General features: G+C 41.5%; 1 protein-coding gene across 1 annotated transcript in view; it reads right to left on the reverse strand.

The window, feature by feature from the left end:
• Positions 1-16,858, reverse strand: part of MTUS2 (microtubule associated scaffold protein 2) — a 312,496-nt gene that overhangs the window by 144,628 nt on the left and 151,010 nt on the right. Inside the window, exon 4 of the mRNA XM_024755523.1 lies at positions 11,507-11,668. Coding sequence (XP_024611291.1) covers positions 11,507-11,668 — 162 coding nt within the window. The remainder of the gene's footprint in view (positions 1-11,506; positions 11,669-16,858) is intronic.

Here is a 16,858-nt window from a genome sequence, read left to right on the forward strand (position 1 = left end):
AACGATGAAATGGACAGTCACTCCATCATCCCGCCATATTTTCCTGTCTCTATGACCTCATGCAAAGGAATGGGTCTCAAATGTATCGATTTTTCTCCCACAAAAGTTCTTTCTAACACTTCTACTCTCCTCTATCCCCAACCCATTGCAGGTTCCCCTTTGGCTTCACAATGACAAATGAGCTAAAGTTGGGCTAGCCACGGGGACCCAACCTCAGGGAGAACACAGCCAACACCAAGTGATAACACCATCTGCACTGAAAAGCCCAGCACAGCCTAACTGCTCTGAACTTGCCTCCTTCAGGTCCCACTCCCGGGTCAACGCGGGCTTCCACATTGTGAGGTGCCATGATTCCCTCACTGTCAGAAAAATGATAGGCTCTTAGAGCTGTTTATGTTAAAAGTGCATACGCTATGGCAAGGAGAACCTCTCAAACCATCCAGACCCAAGATTCCAGTGGCAAAGTGATCCCTTTACCTGTCCTGTCCTTTCCTAGAGCAGAATATTTTATTTCAGCAAGCTCTTACTCAATCTCTTCATTGAAGATGTGCCCAGAGAGGGGAGATGATGCTTGGCCAAACTGAAGAGAGGCAGGGGAGAACGTGCTAGAGCAGCTGTTTCTGGAAGCCTGCCCCTTAAAGTACTCGGTAAACACATTCTGGTGGTGTTGACAAGCTACTTGACTTTTTAAATTATAGTATGCCCAGAAATACCTAAACTTGTGGAATTTAATGCAGAAATAATAATCCCCTGTTCAAGAAGTAAAATTAAGTTTTATGATACAAGTGGAGTTTCTGTAGCCCATAAAATAACAGCCTCATTACTTCTAGAGAATATTTTCCTTAGGGCGAGAGGAACCCAAACAATAAGACATCAGCTGTTCATCTTCTATATAACCATGGGAAATCCTTCTACAGCTTAGTATGATTAAAGGAATTTTATTTTCTGTTATACATCATGTCAACGTGACAGTGCCAGAAGGCATATTGACCTAGAAGTAGTCTATCACCAGATCAATACTTCAACTGAAAATATTTTCCCTTTTGCTACAACAACTGAAAACCAGTTGGAAAAGTCAACTGGTAAAGCCTGATTATTTGTGTAAAACTATACAGATCAAAACCCTGGTGAAATTTTGTATTTGACATACGAACAACAGAACAACTTTTCATGACAATTCTGAGAAAAAGAGTCACCAAAAGATCAAGGTTATGTTTCTAGAATTCTTCCCTTTACACAGTCACAGAGAGGATGTTCAGTACTTTTTTTTAAACCATTAGCACTAAATCCACGGCACTTTCCTTTGTCGTCACACTGATGTCAAGAAGGCAATGGGGCTTCCCTGGTGGCGCAGTGGTTGAGAGTCCGCCTGCCGATGCAGGGGATGCGGGTTCATGCCCTGGTCTGGGAAGATCCCACATGCCACGGAGCGGCTGGGCCCGTGAGCCATGGCCACTGAGCCTGTGCTCCGCAATGGGAGAGGCCACAACAGTGAGAGGCCCGCGTACCACACAAAAAAAAAAGGCAATGAAAAAAATAATAATAATAAATAAATAAAGGGAATTCCCTGGCAGTCCAGTAGTTAGGACTCCGCGCTTCCACTGCGGGGGGCATGGGTTCAATCTCTGGTCGGTCGGTCGGGGAACTAAAATCCCACAAGCCGAGGGGTGTGGCCAAATAAATAAATAAATAAGAAGGCAATGATCATTATTAACTTACAGGAAGATGATACTATAGGAGTGGATCATGCTTAGCACAGTGCATTAGTTCTCAACCTATGTCTGGAAACCTGGGGAAAGAGGGGCATGGACAGAATACAGAATTATTATAGGGGTTCTGGGCGCTGTATGTGTAGTAACTAGCATTGTCCCAGAAAGAAGATTCAACCTCTAAGCTGTATTTTTCAATGATAGTTATTTCAATAAAATGTAACTAACTGGCCTCCATCTGTGTAAGAATCTGTAAGCAGCGCAGCACAAAGGTTAGGTATGTGCCTTTTAAAGTCAGACAGATCAGGTTGATCCACGTCCTGCTGCACAGAAGCTGTATGACCCTGGGTGGGAGGGGCTTTACTTAATTTCTCTAAATCCCAGTTTCCTCTAGAGCTAGATTAGGTAGAATATAGAAATCCCCAAGCATACTGCATGGTACACAGAGAATGCTCAGTAAACGTATCTTTGAAAAGAAGAAAAGAAAAAAGGAAAAGACCTGAACAAAATGGTTTGTTATTTATATTCCTGATATCTAAAACATTTAAGCATCCAAATTATCCAACATAGAATATTACACTTAAGACAAATTAATATTGACTTATTTGCCATCATAAACTGAACTAAGACAACTCTTACTTTAGAGGGACAGCTGAAAACACATGCCAATCATTTCCTTCTAAGGGTCCTCTAAACTCTCGATTATAGAGTTAAATTTCATAAAGGATGTACTCCCAGATTGCACTTTAGCTCCAGAAAAATCTCTCTCCAAACAACTCATTTAATATTGTTTCCTTGATTTAGTTGATTTATGGCTATAAGAAATAGCTACAAAATATGTCTGTGTTATTTGTAAAGCCGTATTTCAATGTGACTCCATATTTCTGCCTTTAGGAATCCATCATAAAAACACCCTGCATTGCTCAAGCCCTGCCCATTCCCAGGAAGGGCTTGTTTTCCTGGCTGGCCTTTGGCCAGCTCCTGGGAGCTGAGCTTCTGGCATGTTCTGACTGAGGAAAGCGTTCTGCCTACCTGAGGTCTTGGGTCACATGGTACCAGATTGCCTAGACAGTCCAGCAGGTGCTATATGCCAATGTAACTGACCCATAATAAAAGCCCTGGACAGCCAGACTCAGGTGATGTGCTGTTGCATATCGTTGCTGAAGGAATTAAGCACACCTGTATGACTCCACTGGGAGGGGACCCTTGGGACCCGGTGTCTGGTTTTCTCTGAACTTCGCCCCGTGAGCTTTCTTCCTTTGACTTTTTACTCTGGATTCTTCCACTTTCACAAACTGTAATGATGAATATAACAACTTCTGAGTCCTGTGAGTACTTCTAGGGAAATCATCAAGCCTGAGGATAGTCTGGACAACCCCAGCAAAATATGTTTTTGCAAAATAAGCTTATTGCAATTCCTTGTTTTGTGGTAATGAAACACTGCAAACAACCTAAATGCTGAACAAGGGATAAAGAGTCCTACAAATTGGGGTAAATCAATATGAAGTTATTACGACAGGACTAAAAGTTAAATTTTCACGTTTATCATGACATTGGAAAATGCTTAGGATATAATGTTAAGTGAAAAAGCAAGATACAGAAGTATCTATAAAGCATCAGCTCAATTATGGGGAAAAAAATCCATACCTGTTTAGAAAAAAGAGTGAAAGGAAATATGCCAACATATATTATTAGTAGCTATTCATGGACTGAGATTATGAGATATTTTATTGTTTCATTTTTTTCTATATTCTTCATGCATTTTTCTGGGAGCAAATTATTATCCCATTTTTTACTGAGTTGTTTTTATGTATTTCATTGTAAAAACTGAAACATTTGGAAAAATTCTAACTATAGAAGGAATACAAAACTTAAAAATGAAAGTTCTTTTTCCTAATCACAACTTTTCTCCAATTGGACACCACACTGATAACAGCTATTAACTATTTAAATGATACTTTCCACCTTTTTCCTATAAATATACAAAAAGGTATACGTTAAAAAAAGATTTATTTTCATTTCGGGTTTTGAAAAAATGGGATCATGTTCTGCAGCTTTTCTTGCTTTAACAATGCATTATGGACAGTTTCTGAATAATTCATATCGATCTAGCTCAATCTTTTCAATAACTAAATAAGCGTCTATTGAATGGATATATATTGTAACCTATTTAAATATGTCCATACTGATGGATATTTAGATTGTTTCTAATTGTTTAGTATTATAATCAGTGTTGCAAAGAATGTTCCTATACATACATCATTGCTGCTTGAGCAAGTATTTTTGTAAAAGAGAGTCCCAGATGTAGAAATACTGGGTTACACGTTAAAGACAGTTACATTTTCATAGATATTAACAAACTGCCCTCCAAAAGACTGTCCCAATTTACATTCCCACTAATGCTACAAGAGTGTTTTCTTGCCATGTTCTTACCAACACCGGCTGTAATAAACCTCTTTATTTTTTCTAATCCAATATGAAAAAGATGGTATCTTATGGAAAAAACTGAACGTATTTAGTCATTAGTGAATTCGAACATCTCTTCATACGTTTATGGCCACTGACCTCTTTGTACTTCTATTGTATAAGTCACCCATTCATATATTTTACCTACTTTTCAAATGAAGTCGTACTTTTTCTATTGATTTTCATAATAACACTTCGTTGAAGCATTTTCATTCAGTTTATCATCCTTCTGACCTCTAGGATGTCCTTTATTGCAGACAATTTAAAATTTGTATGTAGTTAAAGCTATCATTTTTTAAAGGTTTCCAGGTTTCACATCATGTTTAGAAAGGCCTTCCCTATTCCAAAATTTTAAAATATTATCCAATTATTTTCCTATCAGAAAAGATATGTTTAAACTATACAATTAAAATTATTGTCCATTATGTTGTTCAATATAATTTTTTTTAATTCACAGAGTTAAAATTTTACACATTTGTGCTAAAAAATAAGTTTCTCTCTTCTGATAAAGTGGCACACTCTTTTTTTTTCCCTGATTGTGTTTCTTCTTTTGCCCTTGCAGTCAGGAAGCTCTGAGCCCAGTTTTATCAGGCTCTTCTCTTTTTTATTATTTGGATTTTTATCCTTGTATCTCTATTATTCTGTGCCCTTTACTACATGCTGCCTTGTATCTTTTCTGAAATCAGAAAGTGAAAACATAACACATAAATTAGAAAATGATTAAACAAATAATAAATAGAAAGTGATTAAATAATTTTAAAAGCCTATTATATTTAATTTAAACTTTTTCAGGTCATTTGTTTCTTAATCCATCTTACTGAATTCCTGGTCTGCTAGAATTAACTGGCAGCCAGCTGATAAGATTATAGATCTCTTGCTCTCACTCTAATTATCAGTGTACAAATCTGTTTACCTTATTTTGAGCCCCTCAAGGTTAAGGACTGTTCTAATTATTCTTGAATCCAAGTCACCTGGAATCACCAAGGGAAACAAGCAAAGCATCACAGTTTAGAAATGTTTCCAACAGCATGCCCTTAAAACAAGGGTTGGTGTTACCTAAGTAATTAAAATAACCCAAACACCTCACAGTCCCAAGAAATACAATTATTTGGAATTTAACTGTAATTTGCATGCTTGCCTTCTGCTTTTTAATTAGCCTGATGACAGAACAAGGTGATGTGAAAGCTGATTTGGTAGTAGGAACTAGATTTTATTTAAATGAAAAATTCATAGCAGTGGAACAAATGCAAACCTAAAATTCGGTAATAAAATTTATCTTTTAACCACAATTTTATACTTGTTGTTAAATTAGGTGTTGGAGTGGGATGAAAGTTAGAAGAGAACATCCTGAAATCTATCAAGGGAGCTTTCTGCTTCATTTTCCCAATCCATGCCTTCCCCTGATGACTGCGTGTCACAGGGGTCACAGCCATAGTCTACACAGCGGCTGGTCTGGGGTCCTCCGTCTAGTAAAGGGTGGTGCTTAATCCTCGTTCTAAAACACCCTTGGGACATCCTTGGCAGTCCAATGCCTTCCAATGCAGGGGGTGCAGGTTCAATCCCCAGTCGGAGGGCTAAGATCCCACATGTCTCACGGCCAAAAAACCAAAACATAGAAAACAGAAGCAATATTGTAACAAATTCAATAAAGGCTTTAAAAATGGTCCACATCCAAAAAATAAATCTTAAAAAAAAAACCCGAGCACCTCCTCCTTATGTCAATGATGGGAAAATATCTAAGAAGTTTTATGTCTTTGGAAAAGTCGAACACAGAGCCTTAGGGTGTCATTGAAATAGGCTTCCGAGCAGACCTCGAGTAAGGCTTGGGAGCTCTGTCCACTGCCTGTCTCACCCAGTCCTCCAGAGTCTGGGGCTGCCCCCTCTTCCCCCCACTCCCACCCCTGCGGACCCTGGAGAAGGAGGCTGCAAGTAACAGAGCAAGGCTGGCAGAGCTCACAGTTACAGAGAGGAAAAACTGGGGGAGAGAGAGAAGGAAAAGAGAGACGTGACTGGGGGCAGCTGCCAACTGTTTCTACCGGGCGGGGCCTGTGGAATTTGCCATCAGAGCCTAAGAAGCTGACCTCGGGGCAGTTGCATAAGGGATGTGAAACAGGTGGGAGTCTCCGAGCATCTGCTGGAGCCTGTTCTAGGACACGGGGAAAGGCAGGACTCTCACTTGTCCTCAGGAACTGGTCTATTGCTTCATTATGTAACAACCTGCCCAAGTCACAAGTACTTTCTGAGCACTCGGCATGGAAACTGGTAACATCATGGTGACCCTTTCTCTGCTGGGAACATCCCTTACCCCCCATGAAGGTGCAATCCCTCCTCACACAGTATCATTCCTTCCCCTCTCTTCCCTCTGGTTAAACACCTATTTTTCGCGGCATCACCAACCGAATTCTAACCAAGACGTCTCAAGGAGAGCCTGGCCTGAGGCAAGGAATCCTGTGTACCATTTCTGTTTACCACCATCCCCAGTTCACACATGTGAAATCTAATGGTAATGGGGGACCACAGATGGAATTCTTATACTCCACAGCTGGATGTTTATATTATTGTGGAAAAAGCACAGGACACATACACAACCTATGTGATTTCCTGATGCCACCACATGACTCGGGGCAAGTCATTTCACCTCTGAATCTTGATTTCCCATCTGCAAAATAATACTTTCCTTGTCCACCACTCTAGGTTTTTGTGAGGACCAAATCATATTTAGCACATTAAAGTGCTTTATAAAGTAATACAAAGTGGAAGAGAATTCTTGTTATCAAGATCACATGGCTTTCCAAAATCCTCTACAGAGCAGAAGTATTTGAAAAAATAATGAAATGTTTATGGTCTTAAACGCCGTTGCTGCCTTGCCCTCTATTCTTCACACCTGAAATACCTTATTTCCATTTAGCTCTACCTCCACTAAAACAGCTAAAACAGCCACTCTCTCTGCACAGTTTTCAATGGAACACTTTAAACATGTACTGAAGCAGAGAGACTAGTCTAGTTAACTATGTATTCTATCACCCAACTTCAACAACAAGCAATACCCATGTTTCATCTTCTGTAACATGTTGACTCCACGTGCCACCATCCTGGGTTATTCTGAAGCAAATCCCAGAAAGCGTATCACTTCATATTTGTGCGTTTCTAAAAGACGGCTTTTTAAGAAAACACACCCACAGGGAGGGATAAATGAGGAGTTCGGGATTAGCATACACACACTACTATATATAAAACAGACAACCAACAAGGACCTACTGTATAGCACAGGGAACTCTACTCAGTATTTTGTAATAACCTCTAAAGGAAAAGAATCTGAAAAAGAATAGAATATATGTATATGTACAAATGAATCACTTTGCTGTACACCTGAAATTAACACAACATTGTAAAGCAACTATACTTCGATTAAACAGAAACAAAAACATAACCACAAATACTACCATCATACTCAGAATAATAGTTTCTTAATGTCATCTAAGAGCCAATGTTGGTTCACATTTCCTCAGTTATCTTTAAAAAAAATTTTTTTTGGTGTGTTTGTTTGAATTGGGATACAAAACAAGATCCGTACTTTGCAACTGGATGATAAGTCTAAGTTTTTTTATAATCTACAGGTTCCCTCTCTATATCCTTTGTCCCCCTCCCAGAATGTTTGTTTATCTGCCTTTTTTTTTGCAATTTTTGTTGTTGTTTCTACTGTTGAGTAAGTTGGATGGTTTGTTTTATAGAGTTTTTCAGTCTGGTTGGTTGATTTTATTCCCATGGTGTTATTTAATATGCTTCTTTGTCCTTTCTACTTCTGGTAAATTAGTAAATCTAAAGGCTAGGGCAGATTCATTTTTCCCCCAAGACTAATTCACATGTAATGTTGTGTATCAGTTTAGTTCGTAACGTCTGGTTTTCCCTTTCCATTGATGATCATTGCCTTTACCTACTGATTCACTAAAGCTTTGAAAAAAGGTGATATTCTATCATACCTTATTTATTAACTAGAATGCTTTTAAACACTAAAAGAGAACTTTCCCCTCACCAACTATTTGGTTATCATGAGATACAGACTGAATAGGAGAAGTGGCTAAAATATTTTATTCTTTTCTTTCTTTACCAAATTTCAAAAACAGTTTCTTAGCATCAAGCAAAGTGACTAGCTTTTATTTTATTTTGGATCATTATGACCTCATGGATACACATATATTTTCATTTGATGAATATTATTCTACTGCAATTATGAATCTTACTAATAATTCAATCCCTTCCTTCCTTCCTTCCTTCCTCCCTCCCTCCCTCTCTCTGTCTCTCTTTCTTCCAGTAGGAGCTTATTCAGTCTGACTCTTGAGTTGATAGAATCCTAGTAGTCTTTGAATTCCTCTTGGCTGTCTGTTCTGGGGTCTACAGTTCCTGCCCTAAACCTGGAACCAGCCATTTCTTCAAAGACCCTTATCTCCTGTTAATGCAAAATGTATTGAGAGATCAGTCTGGGCACTGGGGGTACTCTATGCTATTGGTCTAGTCACTGTTTATAACTTTTCAGTAGACAGAGCTGGCAATACTTTTTTTTTTTGCGGTACGCGGGCCTCTCACTGTTGTGGCCTCTCCCGTTGCGGAGCACAGGCTCCGGACGCGCAGGCCCAGCGGCCATGGCTCAGGGGCCCAGCCGCTCTGCGGCATGGGGGATCTTCCCGGACCGGGGCACAAACCCGTGTCCCCTGCATCAGCAGGCAGACTCCCTGCGCCACCAGGGAAGCCCAGCAATACTGTTTAATGATAAATTTCAGATAAGTTCATACTTTATCCCATAATGCCCATATCCTATTTTTCCCATAATACACACATTCAGAATAACAGCAGATTTGGAATCGCAACAGCCACGCTACCACCAATAATGTAATTACTAAAAACAGTTTAAGATTTTTTTTGCAACTCTTTTTGAACACAGAGTACATACTATTAGGGCGGAACAACCAAATTACTCTTTTAAAGTCACTTGGAATAAGTCTTCTTATTCCATGGATGTATGACAATCCATTCAGCTGGTCCCCTATGGATGGACAGCTGAGTTGTTTTAGTATTTTGCCATTTCAAATAGCACTGCAATGAATCACTTTGTGCATTCTGCTTTTGCCAGTCTACCTTTGGGAAAGATTTCTGGAGGTGGGACTGCTAAGTCAAAGAAAAAATGCACATGTGATTTTATTATTAGATATTGCCCATTTCCTTTCATAGGAGTTGAGCTATTTTATATTCCAGCCAGTACACGTATGAGAATGCCTCTTTTCCTGCAGATTCACGACAGTGTATGTTTTCAAACATCTGGATGTTTGCCCATCTCACAGGTAAGATACTATAGTCTACTGCAGTTTTACTTTATGTTTTTCTTATTATGAGCGACGCTGATTATCTTTTCATATGGCTAGGAGCTACACGCATTTCTTTTTCTAAGAACTGTCTGTTCAAATTCCTAGTCCATTTTTCTGTAACAGTGGTTTCACAAGTGTGACCTCTAGACCAGCAGGATCTGCAGCACCACCTGGGAATCATTAGAAGTGCAAATTCTCAGGCCCCACCTCAGACCTACTAATGAGATGCTAGGATGAGGCCCAGTAATCAGTGTTTTAACAACAACTTCAGGGGATTCTGATGCACTGAAATTTGACAAACACTGGTCTACAGGATTGATTCAACAACTGTATTTTAACTCAGTGCAGGCTTGTCTAGTTATTTTCTATTTAAACCAAGGCCAAACTGTTAAACTGGAGCCAAGAGTCAAAGGCCGTGTGACATTCATTCATTGATTCGTTGATGTATCCAACCATTAACAAATAGATGCTAAATAGCCACTGCGTGTCAGTCACTGGGGACACTGCAGCAGCGGGGATACTGCGCTCAGTAAAATGGACAAGTCACTCCCCAGGAGCTTTTCCTCCACTGAGGAAGAGCAAAACCAAACAAGTCAATTTAAGTCTTACCAAGGGGGATTACAAGGTGGTACTCCATTGAAGGGCAAGTGGTCAGGGAAATGCAAATTTAAAATAACACTTCCACCAAATGGACAAAAAAATTTTTAAATGCTATCTATTCTTAGCAGGGATATGGGTGGAAAGGTGAAGCACTGCAGCCTCTTTGAAAAGGAATCTAATCATATCTATTAATGCATCAAACACAGCCATCCCACTGCTGGGGATCAATCCTGTAGGAAGAATGCCACCAAGGACACGTACTGCAGCATTGTTTATAGCAGCAAACACCAGTTACAAAGTGAATGTCCACCAGTGGGGGAATGGTTCAATAGATCATGGTATATCCACACCAGGCAGCCATTGAAAAATGAGCCGTACACTGACTTGAGGGCAGCTCTATGACATACTCTGAGTAAGGAAAGTAACATGTAGAAAAATGGGTACAATCCAATCTTACTTTTAGGAACTCACGCAAGCCCATCTGCGTGTATATGTATATGCACTGGTACATGAGTGCAAGAGCACAGAAGAATAACCTGGAGCAATGAATAGCCACACGGGTGAGCCATCTACTGTGCATTCAGGCTCAACATCCAAGCTTCCTTCCTCTTAGTGTGTCTTCCTACAGCGCGGAAGATGGAAAGCTAAGCCACATGCTTGGCGGGATGCTTGGACATCCCGCGGGCAAACGTGCACGCTTGCGATCTGGGAGGAGGAGGCGGGGCGGGGGCCGCACCGGGCTGCTGACCAGCACCTTCATTTGTCACACCTTTGCGTCAGCTGAACTCCCTGTGTCCCTCACTAGCTTCCTGGGTGTGGAGACGCAGGGCTCGGGGCGTCGGCTTTGCTGGTCTGGATAGAGCAGACACGGCGTGAGCTCGGGAGCAAGGCTTTCTGCGGTAGCCGCTGATCCCTGCATCCCAGCATGGGTGGTGCGGGCCTGGGACCAGCAGGGGGATGGAGCCCCTGAATCCCTGTAGAGGCAGCAGTTGCCCCCAGGGATCAGGGACCCACTCCCGGGGGCACAGTCTGCAGCTCACTCCTACTGGCCTTCCAGTGATTTCACCAGCGCCTGCTTCCCTGAACCAAATTTGCCTAAAACAGCTTGATCCTTTTTTCTTTGCAATGAAAACTGTGTGGGCTGATGGGTTACCAGTCACAGAGAGGAGTGAGAGGGAGTTGTGAGAATTTAAACATAGGAATATATGGAAGTGCCTTGAAAATTGTGGTAGTATTATTATTGTTAATTTTAAATGCCATCCGAAACTCATCTGTCATCCCATCTAAACAACTGATTTACCCAAGGACTTGCAAGACTTTAGTGCAGAAGAGGCTCTCCACTGCGGAGCTTCTCCACAGCGCAAGTCTTACCCGCCGGTGTGGTCGTGGATTTTGGCGCCGGAAGCAAACTCCTGCGAGGTGTTGTCACACTGGAGGATGCTGGAGGGGCCACCCGGGCAGCCCCTTTGGGTGTGTCTTTGGAAGGCAGAGCTGCCTTCAGAGCCGGCTGGTCTTCAGTCCCAAAGGTTGAACCTGTGGAAGCATACAAGTTCATGAAAAATGGATGGACCCCCTTGCCGTGTGCCACTGCCGACCATCCTACCGCTGCCACCTGCTTTAGAACTTGACCCGACTCCTAGTGAGTGGCCTTGAAAACCATTTCTCTGGGACCAGATGTGGAAAACAGCTCCCTTTTGCCACCACAGGGAAGTCTGTCATTCAAATCCCCATGCCAGGGGCTCCACAAAAGCCAAGAGCAGCCTCACTTCTCTGAAGATTTTACACGTGTGCTCACGCACACACAATTTGCTTGTGTGGATGTGTAGCTGCAGACGCATATGGTAAGCATTTATGTTGTGACTCACAGAGGATGAGCAACAGTGAGAAACAGTGTGAGTGACCCAGGGGAGACGAGAGTAGGAATGCACATGTGCACCACTGGTCCAGGAAGTGCATTCGGTGCTCCCTGAAACCCAGCTGATTTCACCTTGAGAAGAAGAGGCTTGGGATGAAGGTAGATGGGTGAGAATATGGAGACAGAGAATCCCTTTGAAACTCATGAAGCTTTTCGTCTGAAAAGCTGAGGCCTCATCAAACTAAGAGGACCTTGCATTAGAGTCCAGTCTACTGCAAAGGCAGGTATTTATTCATCATTTCAGTTTCCTATTCAACACAGAACAGGCTCTGCGTCTATAGGACAGCTTGTTTACAATGGACTGCTCTGAAGATAGGGCATCCTGGGATTTGTGTCAGATTTAAATGCCCGGAATGGCCGTGGCCTAATCTTTTCCTCTATATCTTTTCAAACCTATTATGGTTTATACATTTGTAATCTCTTAAAGACAATGACACCACCATCTATTCCTATTAAAGGGTAAATCTTCTAAATGTACCTTTGGGTACAGCTGCAAGGACTAATCTACTAAATTAAACAGAGAGCCTGAATACACTGAGATTACCGCTTGTTGGGGATAAAACTATCCAGTTAGGAACATGACCATCTACTGTGGAAAACAGGCAATGACAGCTGGAAGAAGTATACAGAATTTTAGTGAAAGATTAAATTGTTTTGTTTTCATCATTTTAAAAGGATAGTCATAACATTCTATTTAGATAGGGCCTGCATCAAAATGATAACATTATTAAGTGGCTTTAGTGTTAAAATACTCAGGAGTTTTATTCAACCCCTTAGAGTAAGAGATGGCTGCTCTCCTCCCTCTGAAAGTCTGTTTAAAATAGGTAAGATTTGTTTGGTTTCTAAAGAAAAGTGTACTTAGGACGGAAAACTAAAGAACGTGTGATTTCCTAACAGAGAACCTATGCCCTATAGTTCTTTGAAGGTCTCGTGCAAGGTTTTAAATAGTTTTAAACAGGGCTAGGAGAATGCATTTGATAAACACAAACAGAATAAAAATGATGAAACTCCGCTGAAAGGATGTACACTGTATCCTGAATTTCAGATTAAAAAGCAAGCACAGGGGCTTCCCTGGTGGCGCAGTGGTTGAGAGTCCGCCTGCCGATGCAGGGGACATGGGTTCGTACCCCGGTCCGGGAGGATCCCACATGCCGTGGAGCGGCTGGGCCCTTGAGCCATGGCCGCTGAGCCTGCGCTCTGCAGTGGGAGAGGCCACAGCAGTGAGAGGCCCACGTACCGCAAAAAAAAAAAAAAAAAAAACAAGCATAGCATCACCACGGGAGAGGCCACAACAGCGAGAGGCCCACGTACCGAAAAAAAAAAAAAAAAAAAAGCAAGCACAGGACAGCCATATGCAGAAAAATGAAACGACCACTATCTCACACAGTGCACAGAAATTAACTCAAAATGGATTAGAGACTTGAATGTAAGACCTGAAACCATAAAACTCCTAGAAGAAAACATAGGCAGTACACTCTTTGACATTGGTCTTAGCAGTATCTTTCTAGATGTGTCTCTTCAGGCAAAGGAAGCAAAAGCAAACATAAACAAGCGGGATTATAGAAAACTAAAAAGCTTCTGTATAGCAAAGGAAACCATCGACAAAATCAGGGGACAACCTGCCAAATGGGAGGAGATGTTTGCAAATAATATATCTGATAATGGGTTAACATCCAAAATATATAAAGAACTCACACAACTTAACAAAAACCCAAACAACCATATTAAAGAAAGGGCAGAGGAGCTAAATTGACATTTTTCCAAATAAGACATACAGATGGCCAACAGGCACATGAAAAGATGTCCAACATCACTAAATTATTAGGGAAATGCAAATTGAAACCACGAGACATCACCTCACAACTGTCAGAATGGCTGTTATCAATAAGACAAGAGGTAACAAGTGTTGGGGAGGAAGTGGAGAAAAGGGGGCCGTCAGGCACCGTTGGTGGGACTGGAAATTGAGGCAGCTACTACGGAAGATAGTATGGAGGTTCCTCAAAAAATTAATGATAGAACCACCATTTGATCCAGCAACTCCACTTCTGGGTATTTGTCCAAAGAAAACAAAAACACTAATCCAAAAAGATACCCGCACCCCCATGTTCACTGTAGCACTATTCACAATAACCAAGATATGGAAACAACCTAAATGCCCATCAGTGGATGAATGGACAAAGAAGATGCGCTACATAAACACATACCTACACACACACCATGTAATACTACCCAGCCATAAGAAAGATGAAATCTTGCCATTTGAGACAACATGGATATACCTCAAGGGGATTACGCTAAGTGAAATAAGTCAGACGAAGAATAATACTGTATGATTTCACTCATATGTGAAATTATAAAAAGCAAATACCCCCCAAGCCAAAATAAATGAAAAAACTAAACCAAGCAAACACACAGATACAGAGAACAGCGGTTCCCATAGGAGAGGGCTCCGGGTTGGGGGCTGGCGGCAGGAGGGCGAAATGGGTAAAAGGGATCAACCGTATGGTAATGGATGGAAACGAAAATTTTGGTGGTGAGCATATCGTAGGGTATACAGAGGTAGAAACATAATGGTGCACACGTGAAACCTATATGTTATGAATCAATGTTACCTCAACAGAAAAATAAAGTAAGCACGTGTTTGACTGAAACCTCATCAAGAAAAGGGACACCGGGCACCTGCAGAACAGTGAGTCTTAGCTTCTGAATCACAGCACAGGCTCACCAGTCCCATCCTAGGACTCAGAGAATCTCTGGGGGTTGTAGGACATTTTGAGGGGGGATGGCAATGGCTCGGTCACTAGAAATATTTCACATGGAATTATCTAATGTTCAGCCTCCTGCTGACATACTGCCAAAATAATCTATTCACTGAAATGTGTAGTGGAAGTTGAATTGAACATAAAATCTTCCACACAGAGCCTTTTATTTAACTATTAAAGTTTCTTAAGAAGGAGAATATTTTGTATCATTTGTGGAGTTCAAATGCCCTTTTATCAAATGCTCTTGTGCCTGGCATTATTCTCTTACATGAAATTTATAATTCAGTGAACATGTCAATTTGGAGATCTGGCTGCTGTCCAGGCTGGGAAGTAATTCATCTGTTTGAAGTAGGAAGCATCAAGGAAGCTCTGTACTCCCCTCTGAGAGAGGTCTTGAATTACCAAAAAGTAAAGCAAAACAAAATAATACAATACAATAAAATAAAATTGAACCCTGCTCTTGTCCCTTATTGTGGGAGACAGCTTGGCAGTGAACAGTACCCCTCATTGAAAACCAGCTTAAGTCAGCCAGTACTTAAAGACACATGACTCAGTAAATGACAAGTACTCTGAATTTGGAAACGGCTGCTGAATTCTGTAACTGCTCGGGGACTTCACAACAATGCAGACAACATCAAACCACTGCATGGTAAGAGGAGAAAACAACTGGAAATAAACCATGCCTGTGTGAGCCAGAAAGATGCTCTGGAGGATACAGCTAGTGAGAGTGGTCCACGCATCTGATCAGTCATCCCATTCCCAACCACCAGAACCTACTGTGTCCCGAACCATCCACATGATAAATGGTGCAGACTCGGGGGAAAGACAAACAGGCCTCCTCTCCCTCCCACCTCCCTGCTCCTCGTTTCTTCATCTGTAAGTGACGATAACGATAACTGACTCCACAGAGCTGCTGTGAGAATTAAAAGAGCTAATGCAAGTGGATTTTTAAAAAGGTGATGCAAGAGTTAGTTAAAAAAAAAACACAAACATTTAGAGTGGTGTCTGGTGCATGGTATGCTCTTATGTGTTAGTTATGAACACTTACAGGCTAGCAACACAGCAAATGAGCTTTTCATAGGAACTTGGAAAGTATTCAAGATTAATATCAGATGTCACATCATCATCACCAAAGTATGAAGGGATTCCTCTGCTCATATTAACCAAAGGACTACAGCATCCTGCTTCACTGCTGGATAGGGGCCATCTTTTGTAGATATCCAAATCATCATATCATTGACTCGCTATTTGGAAAGTAAGATCTCCTTCATTAGAGTGAGAATTTGCAAGGCCTATAGTCTGCATGGTTATAGAATTCAGCTGGGTCCACTTCTATACATAAACCTGATCTCTCTACCTTTTTCTCTTCAGACTGTCAGGACAACGATGCTTGTTCAGCACCAAATCCTAGGAGAAAACCAGCTTCTTACTCTTCCTCCAGGAACAGCTCCTACGGTTCATTCCCCACATGCCTGAACACCCTGAGCTGATCAATTGAGTCTTTCAAATTTTCACTGGCGGTCCAGTGGTTAGGACTGGTATTCAAGTGGTTGGCGCTTTCACTGCCATGGCCCCGGGTTCAATCCCTGGTCAGGGAACTAAGATCCTGAAAGCCGTGTGGTGCAGAAGAAGAAAAAAACTTCATGAAGTCATGAATTTCAGACCATATTCAAAAACTAATTAAAGGGCTTCCCTGGTGGCACAGTGGTTGAGAGTCCACCTGCCGATGCAGGGGACACGGGTTCGTGCCCCGGTCCAGGAAGATCCCACATGCCGCGGAGCGGCTGGGCCCGTGAGCCATGGCCGCTGAGCCTGCGCGTTCGGAGCCTGTGCTCCGCAACGGGAGAGGCCACAACAGTGAGAGGCCCGCATACCGCAAAAAACAAACAAACAAACAAAAAACTAATTAAAAATGAATCAAAGACATAAATGGAAGGACTGAAATTATAAAACTCTTAGAAGAAAACTTAGATTATGGTTTCTCAGATATGACACCTAAAGCACAAGTAACTAAAGAGAAAAACAGATAAATTAGACTTCATCAAA

Source organism: Neophocaena asiaeorientalis, unplaced genomic scaffold, assembly GCF_003031525.2.
Source record: "Neophocaena asiaeorientalis asiaeorientalis breed wild unplaced genomic scaffold, Neophocaena_asiaeorientalis_V1.1 scaffold59, whole genome shotgun sequence".
Lineage (NCBI taxonomy): Eukaryota > Metazoa > Chordata > Mammalia > Artiodactyla > Phocoenidae > Neophocaena > Neophocaena asiaeorientalis.